This window comes from Theropithecus gelada, chromosome 7b (assembly GCF_003255815.1).
Source record: "Theropithecus gelada isolate Dixy chromosome 7b, Tgel_1.0, whole genome shotgun sequence".
NCBI classification, from domain to species: domain Eukaryota; kingdom Metazoa; phylum Chordata; class Mammalia; order Primates; family Cercopithecidae; genus Theropithecus; species Theropithecus gelada.
This window is the reverse complement of record NC_037675.1, coordinates 38,786,630-38,811,190: the sequence shown is the minus strand read 5'-3', so window position 1 is coordinate 38,811,190 and position 24,561 is coordinate 38,786,630. Positions and strand designations below refer to the sequence as shown.

Below are 24,561 nucleotides of genomic sequence, written 5' to 3'. Positions count from 1 at the left end.
TTGCAGTGAGCTGAGATCCGGCCACTGCACTCCAGCCCGGGCGACAGAGCGAGACTCCGTCTCACAAAAAAAAAAAAAAAAAAAAAAAAAAAAAAAGCCTTGCTGGAAATTTGACAGGAATTGCTTAAATCTGTATATCAATTTGAGGAGAAATGACAGGTTTACTATCCTGATTCTTCCAATCTATAAATAGGGAATCTCTCTGTTTACTTAGATCACTTTTATTTCTTTTATCAGCATTTTGTAGTCCTCAGCATCTAACTCTTACACATGCTTTGTTAGATTTACACTTAATTATTTCAGTTTTAAGCAGTTATAAATGATACAGTTTTAATTTCAGTATATATTTCAGTACATGTTCATCTATAGATACATAGAAATACAATGAATTATTCATGTTTATTTTGTATCCTGTCACTTTACTGAGCTCAGTTATTAGTTCTGTGAGATTTTTCTTGTACAGATTCCTCAGAACTTATTTATTTATTTATTTATTTATTTATTTATTGACATGGGGATCTCCCTGTTGTCTAGGCTGGAGTGCAGTGGCATGATCACGGCTCACTGCAGCCTCAAACTCCCAGGTTCAGGTGATCCTCCCAACTCAGCCTCCCAGAAAGCCCTAAGGCCATGGGACTACAGGCACATACCACCATGCCCAGCTAATTTTTGTATTTTTTGTAGAGATGGGATTTTGTCATGTTGCCCAAGCTGGTCTCAAACTCTTGGGCTCAAGCAAGCTGCCCGCCTTGGCTTCCCAAAGTGCTGGGCTTACAGGCATGAGCCACTGCACCCAGCTGATTCCTCAGAATTTTCTATGTAGACAATCATGTCATCTGCACATAGGGGCAGCTGTATTGCTTCTTTTCTGGTCTGCAAGCTTTTCTTTCTCTTTCTTGCCTTAGTGCACTGCCTAGAATTTCCAGCACTATGTTGAATAAGAGTGGTGTGGGGAAACAATCAGGCTTTCACCATTAAATACTATGTTAGCTGTAGGTTTTTTTAGCTGCTCTTTATCAAGCTGTAGAAGTTTCCCTCCATTCCTATTTTTCTGAAAATTTTTATCATGAAAATGGGTGATGAAATCTGTCAAATGCTTTCTCTTCATTGATTAATATGATCATGTAATTTTTCTTCTTTATTCTGTTAAAATGATGAATTACAAAGATTGACTTTCCAGTACTGAGCCAGCCTCAAATCTCTGGAATAATTCCCTAAAGTCATGGTGGATAATTCCTTTTATGTATTTTTAATTCTATGACCTAACATTTGTTAAGGATTTTTATATCCGATATATTTTTTCTTTTTTTTTTAATTTATTTATTTATTATTATTATTATACTTTAAGTTCTAGGGTACATGTGCATAACGTGCAGGTTTGTTACATATGTATATTTGTGCCATGTTGGTGTGCTGCACCCATCAACTCGTCAGCACCCCTCAACTCGTCATTTACATCAAGTATAACTCCCAATGCAATCCCTCCCCCCTACCCCCTCCCCATGATAGGCCCCGGTGTGTGATGTTCCCCTTCCCGAGTCCAAGTGATCTCATTGTTCAGTTCCCACCTATGAGTGAGAACATGCGGTGTTTGGTTTTCTGTTCTTGTGATAGCTTGCTGAGAATGATGGTTTCCAGCTGCATCCATGTCCCTACAAAGGACACAAACTCATCCTTTTTTATGGCTGCATAGTATTCCATGGTGTATATGTGCCACATTTTCTTAATCCAGTCTGTCACTGATGGACATTTGGGTTGATTCCAAGTCTTTGCTATTGTGAATAGTGCCGCAATAAACATACGTGTGCATGTGTCTTTATAGCAGCATGATTTATAATCCTTTGGGTATATACCCAGTAATGGGATGGCTGGGTCATATGGTACATCTAGTTCTAGATCCTTGAGGAATCGCCATACTGTTTTCCATAATGGTTGAACTAGTTTACAGTCCCACCAACAGTGTAAAAGTGTTCCTATGTCTCCACATCCTCTCCAGCACCTGTTGTTTCCTGACTTTTTAATGATTGCCATTCTAACTGGTGTGAGATGGTATCTCATTGTGGTTTTGATTTGCATTTCTCTGATGGCCAGTGATCATGAGCATTTTTTCATGTGTCTGTTGGCTGTATGAATGTCTTCTTTTGAGAAATGTCTGTTCATATCCTTTGCCCACTTTTTGATGGGGTTGTTTGTTTTTTTTTCTTGTAAATTTGTTTGAGTTCTTTGTAGGTTCTGGATATTAGCCCTTTGTCAGATGAGTAGATTGCAAAAATTTTCTCCCATTCTGTAGGTTGCCTGTTCACTCTGATGGTAGTTTCTTTTGCTGTGCAGAAGCTCTTTAGTTTAATTAGATCCCATTTGTCAATTTTGGCTTTTGCTGCTGTTGCTTTTGGTGTTTTAGACATGAAGTCTTTGCCCATGCCTATGTCCTGAATGGTACTACCTAGGTTTTCTTCTAGGGTTTTTATGGTATTAGGTCTAATATTTAAGTCTCTAATCCATCTTGAATTAATTTTCGTATAAGGAGTAAGGAAAGGATCCAGTTTCAGCTTTCTACTTATGGCTAGCCAATTTTCCCAGCACCATTTATTAAATAGGGAATCCTTTCCCCATTTCTTGTTTCTCTCAGGTTTGTCAAAGATCAGATGGCTGTAGATGTGTGGTATTATTTCTGAGGACTCTGTTTTGTTCCATTGGTCTATATGTCTGTTTTGGTACCAGTACCATGGTGTTTTGGTTACTGTAGCCTTGTAGTATAGTTTGAAGTCAGGTAGCGTGATGCCTCCAGCTTTGTTCTTTTGACTTAGTATTGTCTTGGCAATGCAGGCTCTTTTTTGGTTCCATATGAACTTTAAAGCAGTTTTTTCCTATATCCAATATCTATAAGGAGTTGCCTTAATCTGTTTTGCACTGCTGTAACAGAACACTTGAGACTGGGTAATTTATAAAGAATAAAAATTTATTCTCTCACCGTTCTGGAGGCTGGAAAGAAGTCCAAGATCAAGACACTAGCATCTGATGTAGGCCTTCTTACTATGTCCTCACATGGGGAAGGCAGAAAGGCCAAGAGGGAAAAAGAGGGCTGAACTTGCCCATTTCTAATAGATTCTTCCCACCCATAAGGGCCTACTCACATCTTAAAGGTCCCACCTCTCAATACTCTTACAATAACAATTAAATTTCAACATGAGTTTTGGAGGAGACAAACATTTGAACCATAGCAAGGATATTGGTCTGCATTTTTCTTTCTTCCTTTTGTGTGTTTGTTTGTTTGTTTACTGCCTAGTTTAGGTACTAGGGTATTACTAGCTTCAAAAAATGAATTGAGAAGTCTTCCCTCCTCTTATTTTCTTAAAGAGATTGTATAGAATCAGTGTTAACTGTTCCTTAAATGTGTGGTAGAATTCTCTCTAGTAAAATCATCTGGGCTTACATATTTAGGAGAAGTGGAATGTTCTATAAATCAATAATTCAATTTCCTTAATACTTATAGGGCTATTCAAATAATCTATTTCATACTGGGTGAGTTGTGGTAGTTTGTGTTTTTCGAGAATTTCTTCACATCATCTAAGTAATCAAATGTATGTGTGTATAGAGTTGTTCATAGTATTCCTATATTAATCTTTTGATATCTACAGGGTCTGTAGTAACACCTCATTTCATTTATAATATTGGTAACTTATGGCTTTTCTTTTTTTCTTGTCAGTCTTGCCAGAGATTAATTTCATTGATCTTTTCAAATGACTAGCTCTTCCTTTCATTAATTTTCCTTACTGTTTTTCTGTTTTCCATGTCATTGATTTCTGTTTTTATTCCTTCCTTCTGCTTGTTTTTGGTTCATTTTGCTCTTTTTTTTCTTGGTTCTTAAGTGGGAGCTTAAATTATTAATTTGAGACTTTCTCTTTTCTATTGAAAACATTTAGTGCTATAAATTCTGCTTAGCTATGTCCCACAAACTTTGATACGTTGTATTTTCATTTTCATTCAGTTCAATGTATTTTTTAAATTCCTAGCAACTTCTCCTTTACCATAGATTATTCATAGTTGTACTGTTTGGAGTTAGATTCTGTTAGATTCCAAGTGTTCGGAGATTTTTGTTATCTTCCTCTTACTGATTTCTAGTTTTAGTCCCTTATGGATTTGCTCTATCCTGGTGTATGTTTCGTGGCATCTGAAAAGAATATGCATTTTGCTTCTGTTGGGTACAGTGTTCTATAAATTTCAACTGGAACCTACTGGTTGATGAAGTTGTTGCTGATTTTCTAAGTGTTCTATGAATTCTTGAGAGAGAAATGCAGAACTCTCCAACTATAATTGTGGAATTGTCTATTTCTCCTCTCAGTTCGTAGATTTTGCTTTGCATGTTTTGTAGTTCTATGGTCTGGTGCATATATTTTTTAAGACTGGCATGTCTTCTTGATGTGCTGACACTTTTATCATTATGTAATGTCCTCTGTGTCTCTGAGAACTTTCTTTGCTTGGAAGTCTATCTTATCTGATATTAATATAGCCATTCCCACTTTTCTTTGATGGATGTTTGTGTATTTTTAACCTTTTTATTTTCAAACTGGCTATATCATTATGTTTTAAATTTGTTCCTTGTAAATATTATATATCTGGGTCATGTGTTTTAATCCATTTTACCACTGTGTCATTTAATTGCTAAATTCAAACCATTTACATTTAAATTAGGGTTTAAGTTTGTCATTTTAGATTTTGTTTCCTGTCTGCTCTGGTTTCTTTTGTTTCTCTGTTTTCTTTTTCCTGTCTTCCTGTACATTACTTGAACATATTTTAGAATTCTACTTTTATTTATTTACAGTGTTTTTAGTGTATCTCTTTGTATAGCTTTTTAATTGTTACTCTAAGTATTACATTTTATAAATATAGCTTACCACAATTGACTGAGGGTATTATTTTACTAGTTCAAGTGATATGTAGAAATCTCACCTCCCTTTATGTCTCTTTAAGACATATAATATGTCTTAAATATGTCCTCTAAATTCTGTTACAACCACATCAGCGTGATAAATTTTGCTTCAACGGACAAACATAACTTAGAAAACTCAAAAGGAGAAGGAAGTTTTATAGTACTTACCCATATTTTTGCTTTACATGGGCTTTGTTCCTTCCATATATTCCTGAATTTTTTCTCTTATTTCTCTCTATTTAGAGAACTTTTCCTAGCCATTCTTTTAGGGTAGGTATGCTGGCAACAAATTTTCTTCTATCTGAGACTGTCTTGATTCCTTCATTCCTAAAGGATATTTTTCTGGACATAGGATTCTGGAACACAGTTGTTTTCTTCCAGCACTTGAAAAATGTTCTGCCATTTACTTCTGGCCTCCATCACTTCTCATGAGAAACCCATTTCCATTCAAATTGTTTTTCCCCTACAGGTAGCATGTCCTTTCTTTTTTGTTGCTTTCTTTATCTTAATATAATGCCCCTCTGTGTCTCTGAGAACTTTCCTTGCTTGGAAGTCTATCTTATCTGATATTAATATAGCCATTCCCACTTTTCTTAGATTGATGTTTGGTTTTTCTTTATCTTTCATTTTCAGAAGTTTGAATATTATGTGATTTGTTCCATATTCCTTTGGATTTTTCCAGTTTGGGATTTGCTCAGGCTCCTGAATCTATAGCTTTCTGCCTTTTGCCAAACTGGTAACTTTTCAGATATAATTTATTTCAATACTTTTCAGTCTCTCCCCATCTTTTGTGATAACACAAATACTAGATCTTTTGTTATAGTCCCTCAGATTCCCCAAGGTTCTATTGGCCTCCTAGCATGTTAATAGATATAATTCACATAAAAAATTATTGAGGTCTTCAATAATTTTTTTTGAGACAGGGTCTCTCTCTGTTGTCCAGGCTGGAGGTCAGTGGTGCAATCACGGCTCATTGGAGGCCTCAATTGCCTGGGCTCAAGTGATTCCCTCATCTTAGCCTCCCAAGTAGCTGGGACCACAGACGTGTGCCACCCAGCTGGGTTATTATTTGTAGATACAAAGTCTCGTTATGTTGGCCAGACTGGACTCAAACTCCTGGGCTCAAGCAACCCTCTTGCTATGTCCTCCCAAAGTTCTGGGATTACAGGCATGAGCTACCATACCTGGCCAGCCCTCAACAATTTTTAAGAGTAAAAAAAGTCTCCTGAAACCAAAAAGTTTGAGGACCTGTGAGGTACAAAAAAGTAATATTAAAGAAAGTTTCTTACTTCCTCTCCCAAGACTTGCAAGTGTGGTTTGTAAGCACGCTCTCTAGTTCCTTGTGCCAATTCAGGTGGTATCCCTTGCGGTGTCAGAGGAATATGGACATATTCTTGGTTGTCATCCATAACAGGAATTCCATATAATATTCTACAATGTGATAAGAACAATAAGTTTGTTTTTTAAGTAATTGACAAAGCATAAGATGTTTGCCCTCATTTCATAACTCCACTCAAATAAACACATGGACATTTGACATCTGCACTAAACAGAGATTGTGTAGAAGTCAGATAATCCAAAATGAGAAATAATCCAAAAAATGCTAATATCTGGTTCTTAATACATTTTAATAGTAACATTTATGATGATTTTGTTTCATTATACTGGAATAATAAATTCACCCTATGAAAGCCTAGTTACAAAAGAGGTTAAAAAAAAAAACCTTCTCTACCTTCTGATCTCTCACCTACTCCCCATTCCAAGCCCACATATACACACAGAGTTTCATTTCTTGGACTGGGGCAAAGCATCAGCCTAAGCAGAAGTGCCTTCTCACATTATGGTTTTCCCTTCTTGCTGGGATGAACAGAAAACTGTTCAGGCATCAAGTCTTTCTTTTAGACTACAAGCTACATATACGTAAGAATATATATGGAACAAAACTTATCAATACAAGATTAAGCTAAAGAGATGAGATAAATCAAAATTTGAAGGTAAAATGAGTCATTAATTACTGACCTACAGACTGGCTTAAAAATACATTAACTTTTGTACTGTAACACTTAACTGTAAAATAAATATAAAATAAACATAAAGACAAAATATCCAAGAATATATACATAGTCAAGTGCCACATACATATTATAGATATATCGATTTCACATTGAAGCATTTAGAGCTACTGTTTCCTCAAACTTATTGATACACTATTATATGAAGAATCACTTTATGAGTTACCAAATGTGAAAATTAAGCATACAAAAACCCAACTGATTACAGCAGGTTAATAATATACTGAAATCCTCAAATCCCATCATTCCTGCTGTTAAGAAGTAGACCCACTCAGAGCCAGGCTGGAGAAGATATGGCTTTGTCAGAGTAGAGTCATGAATAAAAGCTTCCTATCTTACCTACTAAAATACTTGAATTCAAGGAGAGTTTAAAACTCTACTCCCAGCAAGGTGAATACCACTGCCACTTAACACCCATTCCATCCTCCTTCTAACGTGCTTTTCTGAACTGCCAAGGATAGAAAGGTAAAACTCTCTTGGCCAGGCATGGTGGTTCATGCCTGTAATCCCAGCACTTAGGGAGGCTGAGGCAGGGAGATCACTTGAGGCCAGGAGTTCAAGACCAACCTAGTCAACAAAGTGAAACCTCGTCTCTACTAAAAACACAAAAATTAGCTGGGTGTAGTGGCACACACCTGTAGTCCCAGCTACTCAGGAGGCTGAGACACAACAATTGTTTTAACTCAGAGTGCGGAGGTTCCAGTGAGTCAAGGTCACGCCACTGCACTCCAGCCTGGACAACAGAGTCAGATTCTATCTTAAAAAAAAAAAAAAAAAAAACTCTCCTGAAGCCAGTGTTCTCGATATTATTTAGAATCCACTAACCAAATGCCATTCAGAAGGCAGAAGGTTCTGATGTTTCTGTTGGCAAGTACAGTCACGACAATGTTGAGTTCTTCTGTAGCAGTGTTCCAGTAAAGTTACGACTTTGTGAGTTGTGTTTTTTATTTGTTTGTTTTTTGCCAGTGAGCACGTCAAACAGACACAGTGTGGCTCCAGAGTCCAAAGCTGTGACAGTAAAGGCTACTTAATCCCTGAATCTCAGTTAAGGTGGTATGTTGCCAGTGCTGGCTTCCAGATATGCCACCTTCCTGTGTCAGGAGCAGCAGCGTCCCAGGCAGCCAGTTAAACATGCTCTGTGAGTCATCCCCAGGAGATCTCCCTACCTAATGCCCCATTTTTCTAACCCTCTCATTGATTTTAAAACACCAAATTCCCATTACTAAGTCCTTTTTTGCTTAAAATAGCTACAGCTGTGATATGATTTGGCTGTGTCCCCATCCAAATCTCACCTTGAATTGTAGTTCCCATAATCCCCATGTGTTGTGGGAGGGATCCGGTGGGAGGTAATTGAATCATGGGAGTGGTTACCCCATAGTGCTGTTCTCATGATGTGAGTGGTTTATCACAAGAGCTGATGGTTTTATAAGGGGCTTTTCCCCCTTTTGTTCATCATTTCTCCTTGCTGCCACCATGTGAAGAAGGACATGTTTGCTTCCCCTTCCACCATGATTGTAAGTTTCCTGAGGCCTCCTCAGGCCTGCAGAACTGTGAGTCAATTAAGCCTCTTTCTTTTATAAATTACCCAGTCTTGATTAGCAGCATATGAACAGACTAATACAAGATGTTTCTGTTTTCTGAAGCTGAATTCCAGTGTATCCAGAAAAACAAAGGAACAGGGGAAAGTCTAGGGACTAAGAGAATGAGCCAAGTGAATACATACATCAGGATGAATAAGTATTTCTAAGATAGGTTGGGAGGAGAAGGAGATGGTGATGAGAAGAGCAGTGACTAAGAAGTTATCTAGAAGCACTGCTGTACTTTTCTCTGGCTCTAAGCCAGAAACAGGATAGTAAAAGTCATTTATAACTTACTGTCTTTTGCTCTTTCATATTCCAAAAGCACGCTAAATAAACAGAAATTGGACTGGTTGGAAGAAAGTGAAGGTCACTGGACATTCTAGAGTGCATAGTTCTGGTAGACATGAATGGAGGCTTTGGTGGAAAGTCTTACCTAAGGTTAGCCTTTATGTTCCTGTATGACAAAGATGAAGCACTTACCTGGAAATTTTTATCCAGATTTTCCCTGCTTCCTTCTTTCTGTCCAGAGAAAAGAACCAACCCTTTCTAGAGTTCTGTCTGGAAAACACCACTATCTCAGTGGTTCAGACTGAAAATCTCTTCATCACCAATCTCTTCCTCACTCCCAATAGTAATGACTATTTCTGTTCATTCTCCCTCCATGATATCTCTCCTGTTCATTGCATCTTCTCTCATCTGAGTCCTGTGATACCATCTTTGCTGGTCCCTTACTTCCAGACCCTCCCTCCTCCAATCCATGCCACATATCCCTGAAACTGTTGTTATCAGTCACCCCCTCTCCAAACATCTCACTGACTACACACACAGTATATATAACCCAAGCTCCTGACTCTGGCAGTCAGGGTCCTTCACACTCTGGGCACCATCTACTTTGCCAACTCTGCTTCCTTCCCCCAACCTCCCACCCAAGCTACATTTGCAATGTAAAAAAGAAATGCCTTACGTGCTGGGATTACTCCAGGAGCAATAGGGGAAACAGGCAAAGTCAACAGGCCATTATAGTACCTAGTGGCTATGGAAATGGAGAATGATGAGGGCAAGACCTTCAGATCTCAACTCCTCCACAGACTTTTACAAATCCTCCTCTACCCAGCCCAGATTCATGTCTGACTCCCTGGTTTCCCTGTTGCATTTCATCTGCTCTTTCATTATACAATATACTGCATTCTATTCCATATGCCTTTTTCACAGTAGAGCATAGGCTTGTTTGGGAGAAAAAGTGAGACTTACTCATTTTCTGTCTCCCAAAAACTTGAATGGAGTAGGTACTAAATAAATACTGTTGGATTTTGGTTGAGTAAGAAAAGTCTCATAGCCAAAGCCAGCCCCCTACTCTGCCCTGGGAAACAGAATCACTGGTAAGGCATGAGATGCTGGGGGTTCTCAAAGTGTGTTTCCTATTGAGCAGCATTATTATCATATAAGAACTTGTTAGGAATGCAAGTTATTGAGCCCACCACAGACCTGAGTCAGAAACTCAGGAGCTGAGGCCTAGCCATCTGTGTTATAACCAGCCCTGAAGGTAATTCTGTACACTCTGAAGATGGAGAACAACTGAGGTACTCAATCTTTCCTAAAACAGCCTAATCATAAGAATATCCTGGGATGAAATCAAATTTGCATCTTCCCAGACCCCTTCTCTGAAGATTCTAATTCAGTAGGTTTGTGATAGAGCCTGGGAATTGACAAACTTATCAAATAACCCAGATGACTCTTATCCTCAAGAAAGACTAAAAATCACTAATATAGTAGAAGGAGTGAGCCTTTAGAATGAGGTTAGAAAACAGAATTTGAGCCCCTCACTGTGCTGTTTCCTTCTTCAGTCTGTTTCCTCATTTACAAATGGCAACAGTGAGTTTTTCAGAGTCAAATGTCTTAGAAATCATGTGTGTGAAGAGGCTTGCACACAGAATATGCTAAGAAAGTGATTGATATTATAACCACTATTGTTTATGAACATTGAGGGAGTTGAATGAAGGAAACAAGCCCACCTCTCTTGGAGTGAAAGTTAAACCTCCTTTTGGGTCCACATTGGCATCCCATGAGGCCAGAGAGAGAAATGTATTTCTGATTGTATGATGCTGTTAAAGAAGTTTGGAAAACATTTGTTCTAAGTTGTGAGTACTCTGAAAAAATCTCTGCACACATCTTCTATGAGTTACATAAAGGTGACTGTGAGTTACATCTTGTGAAGCATGGAGAAGGGATCTCCCTCCAGCAATCCTCCCCTGCCTTGGCATGACCCTAACAGACAGGTTCTCCATCACAGCTTCACTATCTCTTCCTTAACAAATTTATCTTGCTCTTTGGTGTACAAAAGCCTGCGAGAGGCTTCACAGGATGTACATCACAGTCACTCTTAGGTAACTCATAGAAGATGTATACAGGGAATTTGAAGAGTGCTCACATACAAAAGTTTCATCAAAGTCAATCTCACATGCAATGGTTCTATTCTAGATACCATTTTTTTAAAGTGCTCATAGCAAACTGATTCACACTAAACTGATTTCACAACCCACTCACTGGGTCGCAATCCACAATTTGAAAAACATTAACTTACAGAGAATGTTGTTTAAAAAGCATACGCCAAGGTCTGGAAAAAGCTTTAGGTTTTCATCTTCTTGAAAATGTTAATCTACGAATAACTTTCTTTAGTCTTTTATAATTTTTTTCTTTGAAATCTACAGCAGAGGCATATGAATACTTCGTATGTTTTAAAAAGATCAGAAAATATAGTCTTGATAAAATAACAAGTCTATAGAAGAGTAAGTGTATAACTATATATATGTGTGTATATATATACATTTTACAAAACATGATTGGGGAGGGGGAAATTGTATTTTTAATCATTGTAACTTCATTGCTACATGCAAACAGTGACATCTGGTGGAATGATACTGCTTTACTTTTTTAAAAATCCAGCTTTCACATACTGGCAATTATGGAAACAGACAAATTTCCAAATAATTCCTTTTTTGGTATTTCCATATAAAAACAGAAATACACAAGTGTTAACTCTTACCAGACATTGATAGTGCATACTGAAATGATTTTTTGTCAATCCAAACTGTATTTTTAAAAACATGCTAAAGACATACTGACGGGGCTATTTGTTCAAAGTGGATATAACAGAAATTTAAAATGAGGTTACTATTAATTCCAGTTCTATCTCTGCCACCAACTGTGACATAGAGTGCAAAGCTTTGCCTCAGTCTCCTCATCCATAATATGAGAGGTTTAGGCTAGGGAACTACTAAGATGTCTTATAACTCTGTTCAATGTACTGCTGCGACATATACCACCAACTCACACAGTGATTCTCATGTTCTTTGGTGTAATACCTTAGGTCACTGCTTGGATTATGCAGCAAGGAACAAGGCCGTGTAAGGGGTAGGGGTGGGGCCAGGATTAGACCTGATCATTGAGAAATGACAGATGGTAGGGTGAAGGTCAGTCACAGATACCTAAACTGGTAGGAAATAAAAAGCATATCAGACAGAACAGAGTATTACAAATGAAGTGTAACAGACCACAGGTCTTGGGTGTACTATAATTAGAAAGGTTTAGTATGAGATGACGGCACATTTGGGTGGGGGGCAACGAGTGATAGGAAGTATAAAACCAGGCAATATTCAGCGACTGCAAAGCTTTCAGTAATTAACATCAGAGAAGTCTCCTACAATGACCAAGGCCACATCCTTGGCCTAGAATCAAAACAGGATTTTCAGTTCCTAGGAGGCAACAAGCAATAGTAAGATAAAATCCTCATCCTATATAAGCAGAAGCCCAGGTTCCAAAATTGGTTCACAATTGATCAAATACAAACCACCAAGGGCAAGTAAAATATGCTTCACACAGATTATCCAACTAAGCTCCTCAGATTCTTCCTAGATTAGGTCAAATTGGTCCTAAAAACAGAATGAGGGTGAGTATACAAATTAAGCATAAAGAGAAAAAATGAAAGGGCCTTTCACAAATATACAAAGCAGTAGAATATAATAAAAACCACATTTAAAATTATAAAGACCTGGGTTTGAATCCCAGCTGTTACCAGCTACATAAACATGGACTAGTCAATCATTATGCTGTATTTTTTATTTGGGAAATAAAATTATTTTATCTACTACTTAGAGTTGTTATTAATACAAAATTATATAATAAATGTAGTGTATTTCAATGCATTTTTCTGTTAGATAATTTTCCATTTTCTTGACAAATATTACTACCTTATTTGAAGGATTTGGATAAAATCTTTCAAATAAAAGCACACCTTAAATATTTGATTTGTAAGCTATCATCAGTAGAGATAGTAAGTCAAACTACTCATATATGTGTCCTTACATTTTTATTTATATATATAGATATATATCCTCAAAGGAATATGTTATCAAAATAACATCTATAATGTCATTTTCATAAAATGTATGTATATATAATATATGTATATGCACAGAAGAAAAGCTTATAGTAATCTACCATATAGAAAGCCTGATAGGAAAAGGTCACCCTTAGTACAATATTTTTAACAATCATAGAGAGAAACTATAGAGGCAAATTTTTCAGATCCTGTCCCATCCCACCCCCAGTGCCTTTCAGGATTCTGACTGACTCAACTGCTAACATAAACCTGCATCTCTGGTTCTCCTACTTAAGATCTAAAAGTACTATTCTAATACCTCCAAGATAAACAGTCAAAAAATGCCTGGTAAATCTAGCCAATATTAACTTTGGGGAGCCAGAAATAATTTGCCTTCATTCAAAGTTGAGTACACAGAAAAACCCAAAATGATTTCTGTGAAGACTGTCTCCAAGCTACAAAAATGAAATACAGCATTCAAAAAGTGACAGAAAGAACATCCTTTTGGGAAAGATTTATTATAGGACACAAAAATATTTTAGAAAGATTCTTCTTTTTTTCTTGAGGTAATAAAATTCATATAAACAAAAGAGATTCTCTTAAGAGACTGATAGAATTTAGAAAAAAATCTGTAAATGCCATAGCAGTCTCACAATGGAAATTAGAAGGACTTTTTAAAATTTATACCACAGAAAATGAAACCACTGAAGAACAGAGGTTTAAGAGATAAATCTAAGCAAAACAATGATAAATATAGAGGAAAGATAGTGAAGATCCAACATACAGCTAATTGATATTCCTGAAGAAATGCACAAAATAAATAGAATAGAAACATTACTCAACATAAAACAAAAAAGTCTTATAGTGAAGAACTATATTTGCATACAAGAAGGGCTTTCCACGTACCCCCAAAAATTAATTAGAAAGCAATCCAGTCTCAAACATATGCTAGGGAAACTGTTCATTTTAAAGCAAAACATAAAAATTCTGTAAGCATCAAGATGAGTAGGAGAAACATATTACATGCAAATAAATGAAAAACGGGTTGGCTTTAGATTTCTGTCTCACAAGATTAGACATCAGATAATGATACAAACAAAAAACACATAGGCAAATGCTGGCAGATAAAACAGATTATAGGAAATAGCAAAGAAGCAAAAAAGGAAAAAGAAAGTATAAAATGACAAAATAATACCAAGTACATCTGATAGGACAATAAATGAATATGGGGTGACGCAACCTATTAGAAAAAAACCTATCAGAAAAAAATTCTGATTAGCTCAAAAAAGACTTAAGTCTACGCATTCTACAAGGGACACAACTAAGACAGACTAAAATTAAAGTGGAAATATATGCCATATAAATAAAGCAAAAAATAAAACAAAGTAGCTTTCATTTTTATGGGTTAAGTGTACAATGAAAACAAAATGATCACAATCAACAGTTTCTTGAACTTTTCTCGCACACACAGAAAAAAATTGTTTTATATAATACACATGTTGTTTCTGAATTTAGTTCTAACCCTTTCAGAATACAGAGCTCTACTTCATTCTTTATTATGGTTGCAATGCATCTCATTATTGAGCGCACAATTAAAATTCTTCCATGATGGACACTTAGGTAGTTTCCAGTTTTTAGTTATTATAAAAAGCGATACGATGAACATCCTCATGCATTTATCTTACCAATTGATAGTCATCAGCATATAAATAGCATTTAAAGCCATGGTCCTGGATAAGATCACCTTGCTAAGCCTGGGCAGTCCAATGTTGAGAAGTTGAGATGAGGAGACACCAGGAGGAGGGACTGAGAAGTCATAGCCAAGGAAGCAGGAAGATAGCCAAGAAAGGAGTGATCCCTAAGGCCAAGGGATAAATGTGACTTCTGGAAAAGTAAGTGATCAACTGTGTCAAACACAATTGAGAAGACAAGGACTGTGATATCTTAAAGCAAACCTGATCATGTCATTCTTCCTCAGAAAACCTATCAATGCTTTCCCAATTCACTGTGACTAAGAATCCCTCCCCCAAGCACTCACGTGTGCCCTCACATACACATACGGGGTAACTGTAAAATCCTGCCTCCGCTCTAGCTTCAAATGTATCACTGCTCTTCCTGTTCTCTAATACTGGACTTATTTCCAGTTCTCAGATGGATTCCAGTTGTCCACAGCATGAACTCAAACTTCAAAGTGTATACAAATTTCCTGCATTTCTAACAAGTTCCCAGGTGATGGTGATGCCGCTAGTTTGTGGACTATACTTTGAGTACCAAAGACCTAAAACATTCTTTCCCCTCCTCCTTCCTATCTTCTATCCATCTTTCAGGTTTCAATTTAAGTATCATTTCCTCAAACCTCCCTAAATAATCAGGGACTCCTCTTACCTGTTTCCATAGCACTCTGCACAACTCTATATTAATTGTCACATTCACAGTAATTAATTCACCTTTCTTTTCACTGGTCTCCAGGTTCCCTGAAGGCAGTGATTATATTTCTCTTGTTTGCAGATGCCTCTCTAGTGCCTACCTCTGTGCCTATTACAGAGTTAGGCATATCATTTGATTACTCGGATCAATATTTATTGACATGGAAAGATGTTTACACATTAGTTTTTAAAAGTTAGGTTACAAAACATTATGCATACAGTATTATTCTAGTTTTGTTCTATATGATTTATTTGCAAAAGGAAAACTCTGGAATCCTATATTTAAGAATGTTTAACAGTGTTATCTGTAAATGGCAAGATTTTAATTGTTTTTCATTTTCACATTTGCTTGCATGTTTTTGTATATTTGTTAAAATATTTTTATTGTTTTTTGTAATAAAATAATCAAAAATGAAATTAAACATTGAATTTTGACACTTAACCTTTGGTTTTTCCGTTGTTGTTGCTGCTGTTCTAATGTATAAAACTAATGATCTGTCCACATATTTTCCAAAAATTGACTAGGAATTTCTTTTTTAATTTGAAGTCAACTAGCGGGTTAAGTCTGGGATTTATAGCTTGGCATTGCTCACCACCCAAGAGCTGGCTATAAGGGGTGCCTGATTTGAAAAGGTCAGCCAATGTTTGTAGGACAGGATTTTTGCCACCAACTCTCTATTGATGGTGAATCAAGGAAATACGCAAGTAGTTTTAGATAGACAAATCAGTGAAATGGAACAGAAATCCATAAATAGACTCAATAACATGTCGGAATTTAAGGTATTTGAAAGTTAGCATTTCAAAACAGTAAGGAAAAGAAGATTCATTGAATAAATTATATTTTAAAATTGTTCTTATCAAAATAAATTACAAATGGATTAAATATTTAATTTTTTTCCAAAGGAAACCACAAAGTTACTAGAAGAAAATATGAGAGAATACCTTAAAATGTAAATGTATAAACACCCTTTCTAAGATTAGCATCAAGACTAGAACACATTAAAAAATTGCTACATTAAAACATTTCTGATAGCATAAAACACCAAAAACAAAACGAAAAGCAAGCAACAAATTGAAAAAATATCTATAACATATATGGCAAATAACTAAAATTTTTAATATAAAAAGATCATTCACAAAACAATACAAAAGAGATAAATGACAACTCCACAAAATGTGATCTAGTAATTCTCAAAAGGAAAAAAGCAAATAACCAAGAGACATCTAAAAATATGTTCAACCTTACGAGAAATGAATAAAAATAATAAAAGATTAGAAAAAATTCAACAAGAGCAACAATCATAGTTTGGTAAGGGTGTAAGGAAAAGAACAGTGTCATAAATTGGCATAAACAGTGTCACCATAGCTTGGTTATAGCAGTAACTATCTGGCCAGGCGCAGTGGCTCACACCTGTAATCCTATTATTTTAGGAGGCTGGTGCAAGAGGATCATTTAAGGCTAGGAGTTTGAGACCAGCCTGGTCAACATAGTGAGACTCTATGTCTACAAAAATAAATAAATAATAATAATTAGCCTAGTGCTACTCAGGAGGCTGAAGTGGGAGGAGCCCAGGAGTTCAAGGTAACAGTAAGCTATGATTATGCCATTGCACACCAGCCTAGGCAATAGACCAAGACCCTGTCTCTATTAAAAAATTTTTGTATAAAGCAGTAAATATCATGAAATAATTTAAATGTTCACAAACAATCTTGAGTGAAGAAACTCAGGCTATAGAATGTCACGGGTGGTTTAAACACGTACATATACAAGAGATGTCTGAAAGGCTATTCACCAAGTTGTTAACATTAATCTAAGTCCTTAAATACCTTTAATGATTTCCCCTACTTTAAAGCCTCAAATATAAAATCCCATACCAAAACTTTGAACTAAATGTCTATAAACTTCTCTATATAATATACAAATCATTTTTAAAGCAAAAATATGGCCAATACAAGATATTTGTATAGTTCTCATCATAATTACTGTTTAGCAAACTAAGCGTTAAGTTTGAACACTACACTATACTTCAAATAAACTTAAGTATATACCCTTCCAATTCCATTAAAATAGTCTTGGTATTTGCCATAAATAATGATTAACAAAATCAGGAAACATTAAAACTATACAACCACAAGTATTACTACCTTTGAAGTTAACTGATCATTGCACAAAAATTGCAAAAAGCCATCCGGTGAAAGGGTATTCATTTTGTTTACAGCTACCTTACTTGAGAACACTTGGTAGCGCAGAAAAAAATTATACATTTCTCTGAACTTGCAGGCTCAGCAGACAGATATATTTTGAAAAGGTTAAGCTATGTTTAGCAAGGTAATCCTCAAGAGATAGATGCTGGAGAATTAAATATTCAGTACTTAAATTAACTTCTTATTTAGTACTTAGGAACAAATTGCCAAGAATTATCCTCATCAAATAGAACATTTATTGACTCTCGGAAAAAGAAAGTGAGGTCTACTTGAAGAAAAATATTTTCAGAATTGGAAAGTAACCAGCATTTCTAACACTTTGCATGAATAATTGAAGCTATAAGTCCTCCAAATGATGCTTGGCTTGCGTAGTGCTAATGGGAATGACTCAAAATGGTAGAGTTTCATGACTACTAGATTATGTTTATGTATTTATTTTCTACTCCCAGCTTTAGGCTTTAACATACATTCCAAAGAATGGCATGCTGAACTGCTGTTTTCTACTGGAGATACTGGAGCAGTTCTGAAATTTCAAAAATTCTTCATACACAATTTTTTTCAAGAATTTAATTTGATAAAGCAAAACTAAAAGACTTTAGATGTATAAAATTATGATTGATAAATAAATCCTAAAATTTTTTTTGCCTACTTAGAAAACAAACATAAAAGTGACCTTCTTTTAGGGATTCAAATAGAAACTCATTGTGATTGCTAATCACTGGGAAACCAGGTAATTTTTAATTCATGAAATAATGCAGTAGTGTTGCCATTTTTACTAGAAGTTTGAGAAAAACGCATTCAAAATATGCCATGAAAAGTATGGTTACTAATGATTTTGTGACAGTGTCATTAAAAGTAATATTTTAGAATAGTATTCTCATATACCTAGGATAGTTAAATTATAATACTAAAAAAGTTTCCATTTAACTTAATATTTAATATTTGTAATAGTTTTAAAACATGTAGTACATTTTTCAGGATTTTTACCAAGGCTTCTGAAAGGTAAGAGACTGTAGAGCAAGCATTCTCAATGGGTAGGTGATATCCCTCCCTGGAGGGGAAAATTGGTGCTTTGGGTGGGGAAAGCACAGAGTGATTAAAGCTTACTCTTTTTATTTATAAAGGACATACATTCATATAATATATAAACAGATATACAGTACATCTAGCACATTAAAATTTAATCAGGAGGGGTGATTAGAAAAAAAAAAAAAAAAGCCTTCAAATTCTCTTTAAGTGGGTGATAATGAAAAGGCTGATAAAAACTGAGTTAGACAAACCTGGATTCTAGTCACTATGGAGAGATAAGAACTTCAGCAAGTAACCTGATATCACAAACCCTAAATTTCTTCATGAATAAAACGGAAATTACAACTTCTCCCTTACAGTTGAAGATTTAAATAGGAAACATATGCAAAGCACACAGCACAGTGCTCAGAATATAGTTATTGCTGCATAAATATTAGGTTCCTTCCCTTTTCTCCTTTCTTTTGAGGATGCTGTAAATTATACACTCTCCACAAAAGAATATGCAGATTCCAAAGGAAAGTGAGACCCAAGAAGGGGAACAAACTCCAAGAGCAATGACTTTTGTATGTAATCCCTGGACCCAAGTATGCCCAATGATGGTGAAATCTAGTTCAAATAACTGGGTCCAAGTGTCAAATCTGTGATTTTTTAATTGTCTATGTGTAGCTAATTGCTTACATTTTATTACTTTCAATTTCCACATTTGTACTCCAGAGTTGTGATGACAAACAGATGAGATCATGTATGTAACACTCTGGGAATACTAACGTTACCTTACAATTGGGAATGGGTTCATGTTAATATCATCAGGAAATGGAGACACAGACCTAGACTGTATACCTGAGGAAGCGGCAGAAAAAAAACAAAAACTGTTCCCTTCTCTTTAGTGTCCAAGAACAGAATCAAGTCTTTAAAATCTAGAACTCGAAGGCAGGATTTATGTGATAGTTTACATTCAGTTTAAAATCAAATTACCAGTGGAACTCTTACCTATCTGCTTGTTCTTCATCTGTAAAGTGATCATCTAAGAAAGAGGTTCCAAATTTTCCAAGCAGGGTATTGTGGCCTTTCCTGTTAGCAGTGTGATACACTCGAGAAGCCAGGCGCAAGTCAATGGGCAGTTCCTGGGCTGGGATGGTGGTGCACAAATCATGAAGGTGCGGCATGGAGTAGTCTCGTGGAATTCTGCAACAGAGAAAAGAAAGTGGGCTTCTTTCATCATTTTGTGGCCTTTAGATATAAAGTACATTTATACTGACAATTTAGTTCAGGCTCTAAAGACATATATAAATATAGGAGATCTGATTTAAAACTATAATAATGGTATATAACAAATTTATTATCACAATCTCAGGCCATTGTCCAGAGCTTTAAACTTGTATCCAACTGCCTGCTGAATAGCTCAACCTACACCTCTACAGACTACAGTCTACAGGCACCTTAGGATCAAGTCTAAAAACACACTCTTTATCATAATCTCATCCCAACCTCTTCTCTCCTGAACTCTGAAACTCAGTCTGTGGACACCATATCCAGCCATCACGTATTACTCCTTTGCTACTCTGCTCAAACGCTAATGTCCCTAAAGAAGTGGAACAATATAGGTAGGACATTATCCATTAACTAGCATTGATAGAACTCTGGGTCTCTCTAAGTTAGTGTGGCATCTCCCTTCCCACTCTGCTGGGACTTGTATGTCTTTCCTGTCTTTCCTAAGTAGAGAGGATGACATGAAAATCTGCTTTTTGTTTTTGTTTTTTGTTTTTTGTTTTTTGTTTTTGAGACGGAGTCTCACTCTGTCACCCAGTCTCAGGCTGGAGTGCAGTGGCACAATCTCGGCTCACTGCAACCTCCACCTCCCACGTTCAAGCGATTCTCCTGCCTCAGCCTCCTAAGTAGCTGGGACTACAGGCCTGTGCCACCACGCCCAGCTAATGTTTGTGTTTTTAGTAGAGATGGGGTTTCCCCATGTTGGCAAGGCTGGTCTCAGACTCCTGACCTCAAGTGATCCGCCCGCCTTGGCCTCCCAAAGTGCTGGGATTACAGGCGTAAGCCACTGCGCCCAACCCAAAATCTGCTTTCTTAATCCCCAGTGCCACCTGTCATCCAATCAACAAATAATTATTGAGCACCTACTATATGCCAGATTCTGTGCTAGGTCATCTACACACATTTTCTCTAATTCCCACGATGAAGCTGTATTGGAGGTATAATTATCCATATTTTGGGTAGGTCACAAAATTAGTGGGTAACCACTGGGATCCACACACAACATTACTGGCTATTGACCAAACTTCTTGCCTATTAGTGACTTCTGGGTGGAAGTGGTCCTTCTCCAGAAGTACTCCATCCCCACCTTCCTATTAAAGCTTACATAACCAAATGACCTTCTTTTCATCCAATCCAATCCAATCCAATCAGCTTTGGATCTTTAGATCATGTTCTCTTCTGAACCCCAAAACACAGCTGAGAATATGAATGACTTGTTGAAATTGCTCTTCCTTCACGGGCCTTTAAAACTGCAATATCCCAGAATTTCCATCTACCTCTCAAATTCATCATAATCTGACTTAGTCATTGGTTTTCCTTCTCCAGTTTCCGAACTGGGTGTGGCTTCTGAGGTTTGAACTTTTCTTTGTACATTGGAAAAATCATCTTTAGTGTTTCAGCTATTACCTCTGTGCTGAGAGCTCCCAAATCTTACTTCCAATATCACTACCTCAACTAGATTTCTCATTTTGGAGACAGAAAACATCTTTGACCCCTCTCTCTTTCACCTGCACATCCAATGCAAAACAGTTTCTCCCCTGCACAGGATTGCTCAGATGTGCTCCATCTCCATCCTCACTGCCAGCATACCCTTCATCACCTCAGCCTGCACAGGCAGTCGTTCGCCAGTTCAGTTGAGCACTGCAGCCTCTGTCTATTCCCCTCTGCAAAATTCTACCAGATCGATCTCCTTTAAGTGCTCCTTTACCCAGCACATTGATTGGTTGTTGCTTACTGCATTTGTCTCACTTCCTTTCTCTATATTTCAAGGCTCCTAGCCTTTGGACTTACTTCTAGCATAGTGATTAAGAGTACAGACTCTGGAGTCAGACTGCCTGGGTTCAAACACTGTTTACAATTCTCACTTGGTCATAAGCAAGTCAATTAATTTCTCTATACCTTGTCCTGGATACAGTTGCTTTAAGAAAGAAGAGTGAATGCATTTAGAACAGTGTGTCTCACCTGGCAGAAGTTAGTTACTCTCATCAGTTTCCAGGACAAATCACAGGGATAGACCTGTCAGTTCTTTCAGTTATGGATACAGTGCTGTCTACCCTTTTGTCCACGTCTAAATATTCTTCAAACAAGATCTCAAGGACAGACTTCTCTGCCAAGTTTATCTTTTTTTCTTTTTTACAAACTGTCTTTTTTTGTAAGCTGCTCTACTCTTGTGTCACCCATTTTGACCCTTTATCTAGAGGGTTAATGCTGGTCTGTCCACTGACCACTTCATATGGCTGGGACTGATTCAGAGATTAGCATGGTGTAAAGACTATAGACTTTGGAGTTGGCTGGGCCTGGATCAGGATCTTGGTTCTAATACTTGCCAACTGTATTACTGACTTCTTTAAAAGTCTTCTGATAAATGAGGATAAAAATCCCTAACTCTTGCCTTTATAAGAACTGATAAAAATAGAAGATGTGTCATTCCCAGTCTGTTGAAATATCTCAAGAAATGGTTTATTTTTAAGGTTGTTACTATTATTTTGCACTACACAACACCTAACCCATTGCCAGGCACCATAAGTACACTACTGAATCATTAATAGAGAGTGGTCTATGGCATTTCCAAAAAAGCATAGGGCCTAACACAAATAGGATATGAAATGTGTTCATGTGAAAGAGGAAAAGAGAGGTAAGTCTAAACATTTGGAAATGCCTGAGACAAAGAGGTCTAACTGGAGGAGTGAAAGGGGGTGTCCAGAAAGCCAGGGCTCCCAGGTACTCTGGACTCCTAACAAAGGGCTTTTAAAATAGAGGTGGAAAAAAAAGGTGTGCTCTGATGTCAAGCTCACCTACACCATCATTCTACTTGAGACAGGTCCTGGCTAGTAGAATGTGTTTGAGATTACATTACTGATTTTTATATTTTCTTTAAAAAGCATCACAACAAATCTGAATTCCTATGTGCCCATTATAGTCTATTAACATTAAGCAAATATATTTCCCTTGGTTATTGACCTAAATAACAATATGCTGCAATAGATGTTTGAATTCCCAAGAATACAATTTAATTTGAGGGCTAGTGAGAAAATTTAGCTTGAAAATTGATTAAAGAAAAAGGAACAGTAAATAAAAGACTTTCAGAAACATTTTTCCAAGGTTCTTTTTTACTATATAATTTTTAAAAATATCAGACTTTTATTCCTCTGCATCTCATTCTATTTCTCTCTAATAAAAATTTCTAATTTTTGTTTTAATGAATTAAAGCAGTACTCTCTCTCTCTCTCTCTCTCTCTCTCTCTCTCTATATATATATATATATATATATATATATATATCTCAATAAGATCTACAAATATTTTTGGCATGCCCAGGAAAGGTTGTGTGTTTTTATAGCACACTCTTCTTAAACAGGACTATTTGTCATTCTTTGAAACACTAAGACATAAAAAAGAAAAGACTCTGACTCTGTGTGTGGCCATACTACTCTGCTTAATGCACTAAATGCAAAAGGTTTTTTAGAAAAAAAATCAAGCAGTTTCTGCTTCATTGATAATCTGACAGTAACTATTTATTGAAGGTAAAATACTTGTTGTCTGCTGTCACTATTTGTTTTAATACATAATCTTGCTAACTAAATGAGCTTAAAGCAATGCAGATAAGCAATGGTATGTACAGGGTCACTTAAATGCCAATTTGACTGTTTCATAAACTTTGGAATTCTTTTCCCATGAGTCTATTCTTAGCTACTAAATTGTGAGTAATATCCATTTACAAAGTTTGAGCTAGCCATAAAAAGGTTGTCTTCTATGTCCAGCATACCTTTCCGTTCCCTAAGAAACAACAAAAGCTAATAATTAAAGCTTCTTCAAACCCCCATTAAGAGTTAAATGAAGAAGAATCTAGAAGAAACCAACCCATAAAAACTTAGTGGTGAAATAAGGAGAAAATCTGAGTATCAACAAGGTGACTGGCAAAACGTAAATCATAATCTAAATTGCATTTCCACACTATTATTTAAAATTGTGGTTGTATTCCTGTGTAACAAGAAACTCCATTAAAATTATGGATGTGAGGATGAAGCATGATATTAATAGTAGAGAAAAATAATGCCATCTAAATTACCAAACAGATGGCTTATGGACATTTTGTGTTGGCTTGTTTTTTATTTTATCATAACAAAATTAACCAATATAATAAGCAATTGATCCAAATCAGGCATTACAGTGACCAAAAATATCAAATCTAACATGCTAACATTTAATTTTCTTTAGTCTCACAAGGAGTTATTTTTATTCTAGTTATTGTTACATCATGAAAGTAGGCACATTTGTCAAAAATAGGAAAAGAAAAAAGCATAAAGTATAGCACTAACTGTAAAATCTGTCACCAACTTTTCCTGTGAGAAGGTTTAACTTAGCTCCCATACATGAATTTCTAAAACATTTAGTTTTCTTTTATAAAAATGTATTTTCACGTCTCAATGCTACTGAATAACTCCTCTTCCAATAGGAAAATTATAAATGTAAGAAAATTACTTTTCACGTAGTTTTTTATCACAAAGAGGTTTTGAAGACTTTCTTGGTCTCAGTGATATACGTTTCTGCATTTGCTTAACTTCTTTTCCTTCAATTTGCAAGAATTCTGATGATTTTGCCTTTAAGAAAATATAAAGTGTAAGGGAAGATGCAACACGAGAGTTAGATCTTTCTCTTATATTTAGTGAGTC

General features: G+C 36.2%; 1 protein-coding gene across 1 annotated transcript in view; it reads right to left on the bottom strand.

Moving 5' to 3' along the window:
* The window catches only part of TTC6 (tetratricopeptide repeat domain 6), a 226,017-nt gene that overhangs the window by 100,526 nt on the left and 100,930 nt on the right, over positions 1-24,561 (bottom strand). The window contains exons 6-8 of the mRNA XM_025392893.1: positions 24,371-24,489; positions 19,611-19,805; positions 6,220-6,361 (exon numbers count right to left, since the gene is read on the bottom strand). Of these exons, the coding sequence (XP_025248678.1) occupies positions 6,220-6,361; positions 19,611-19,805; positions 24,371-24,489 (456 nt within the window). The remainder of the gene's footprint in view (positions 1-6,219; positions 6,362-19,610; positions 19,806-24,370; positions 24,490-24,561) is intronic.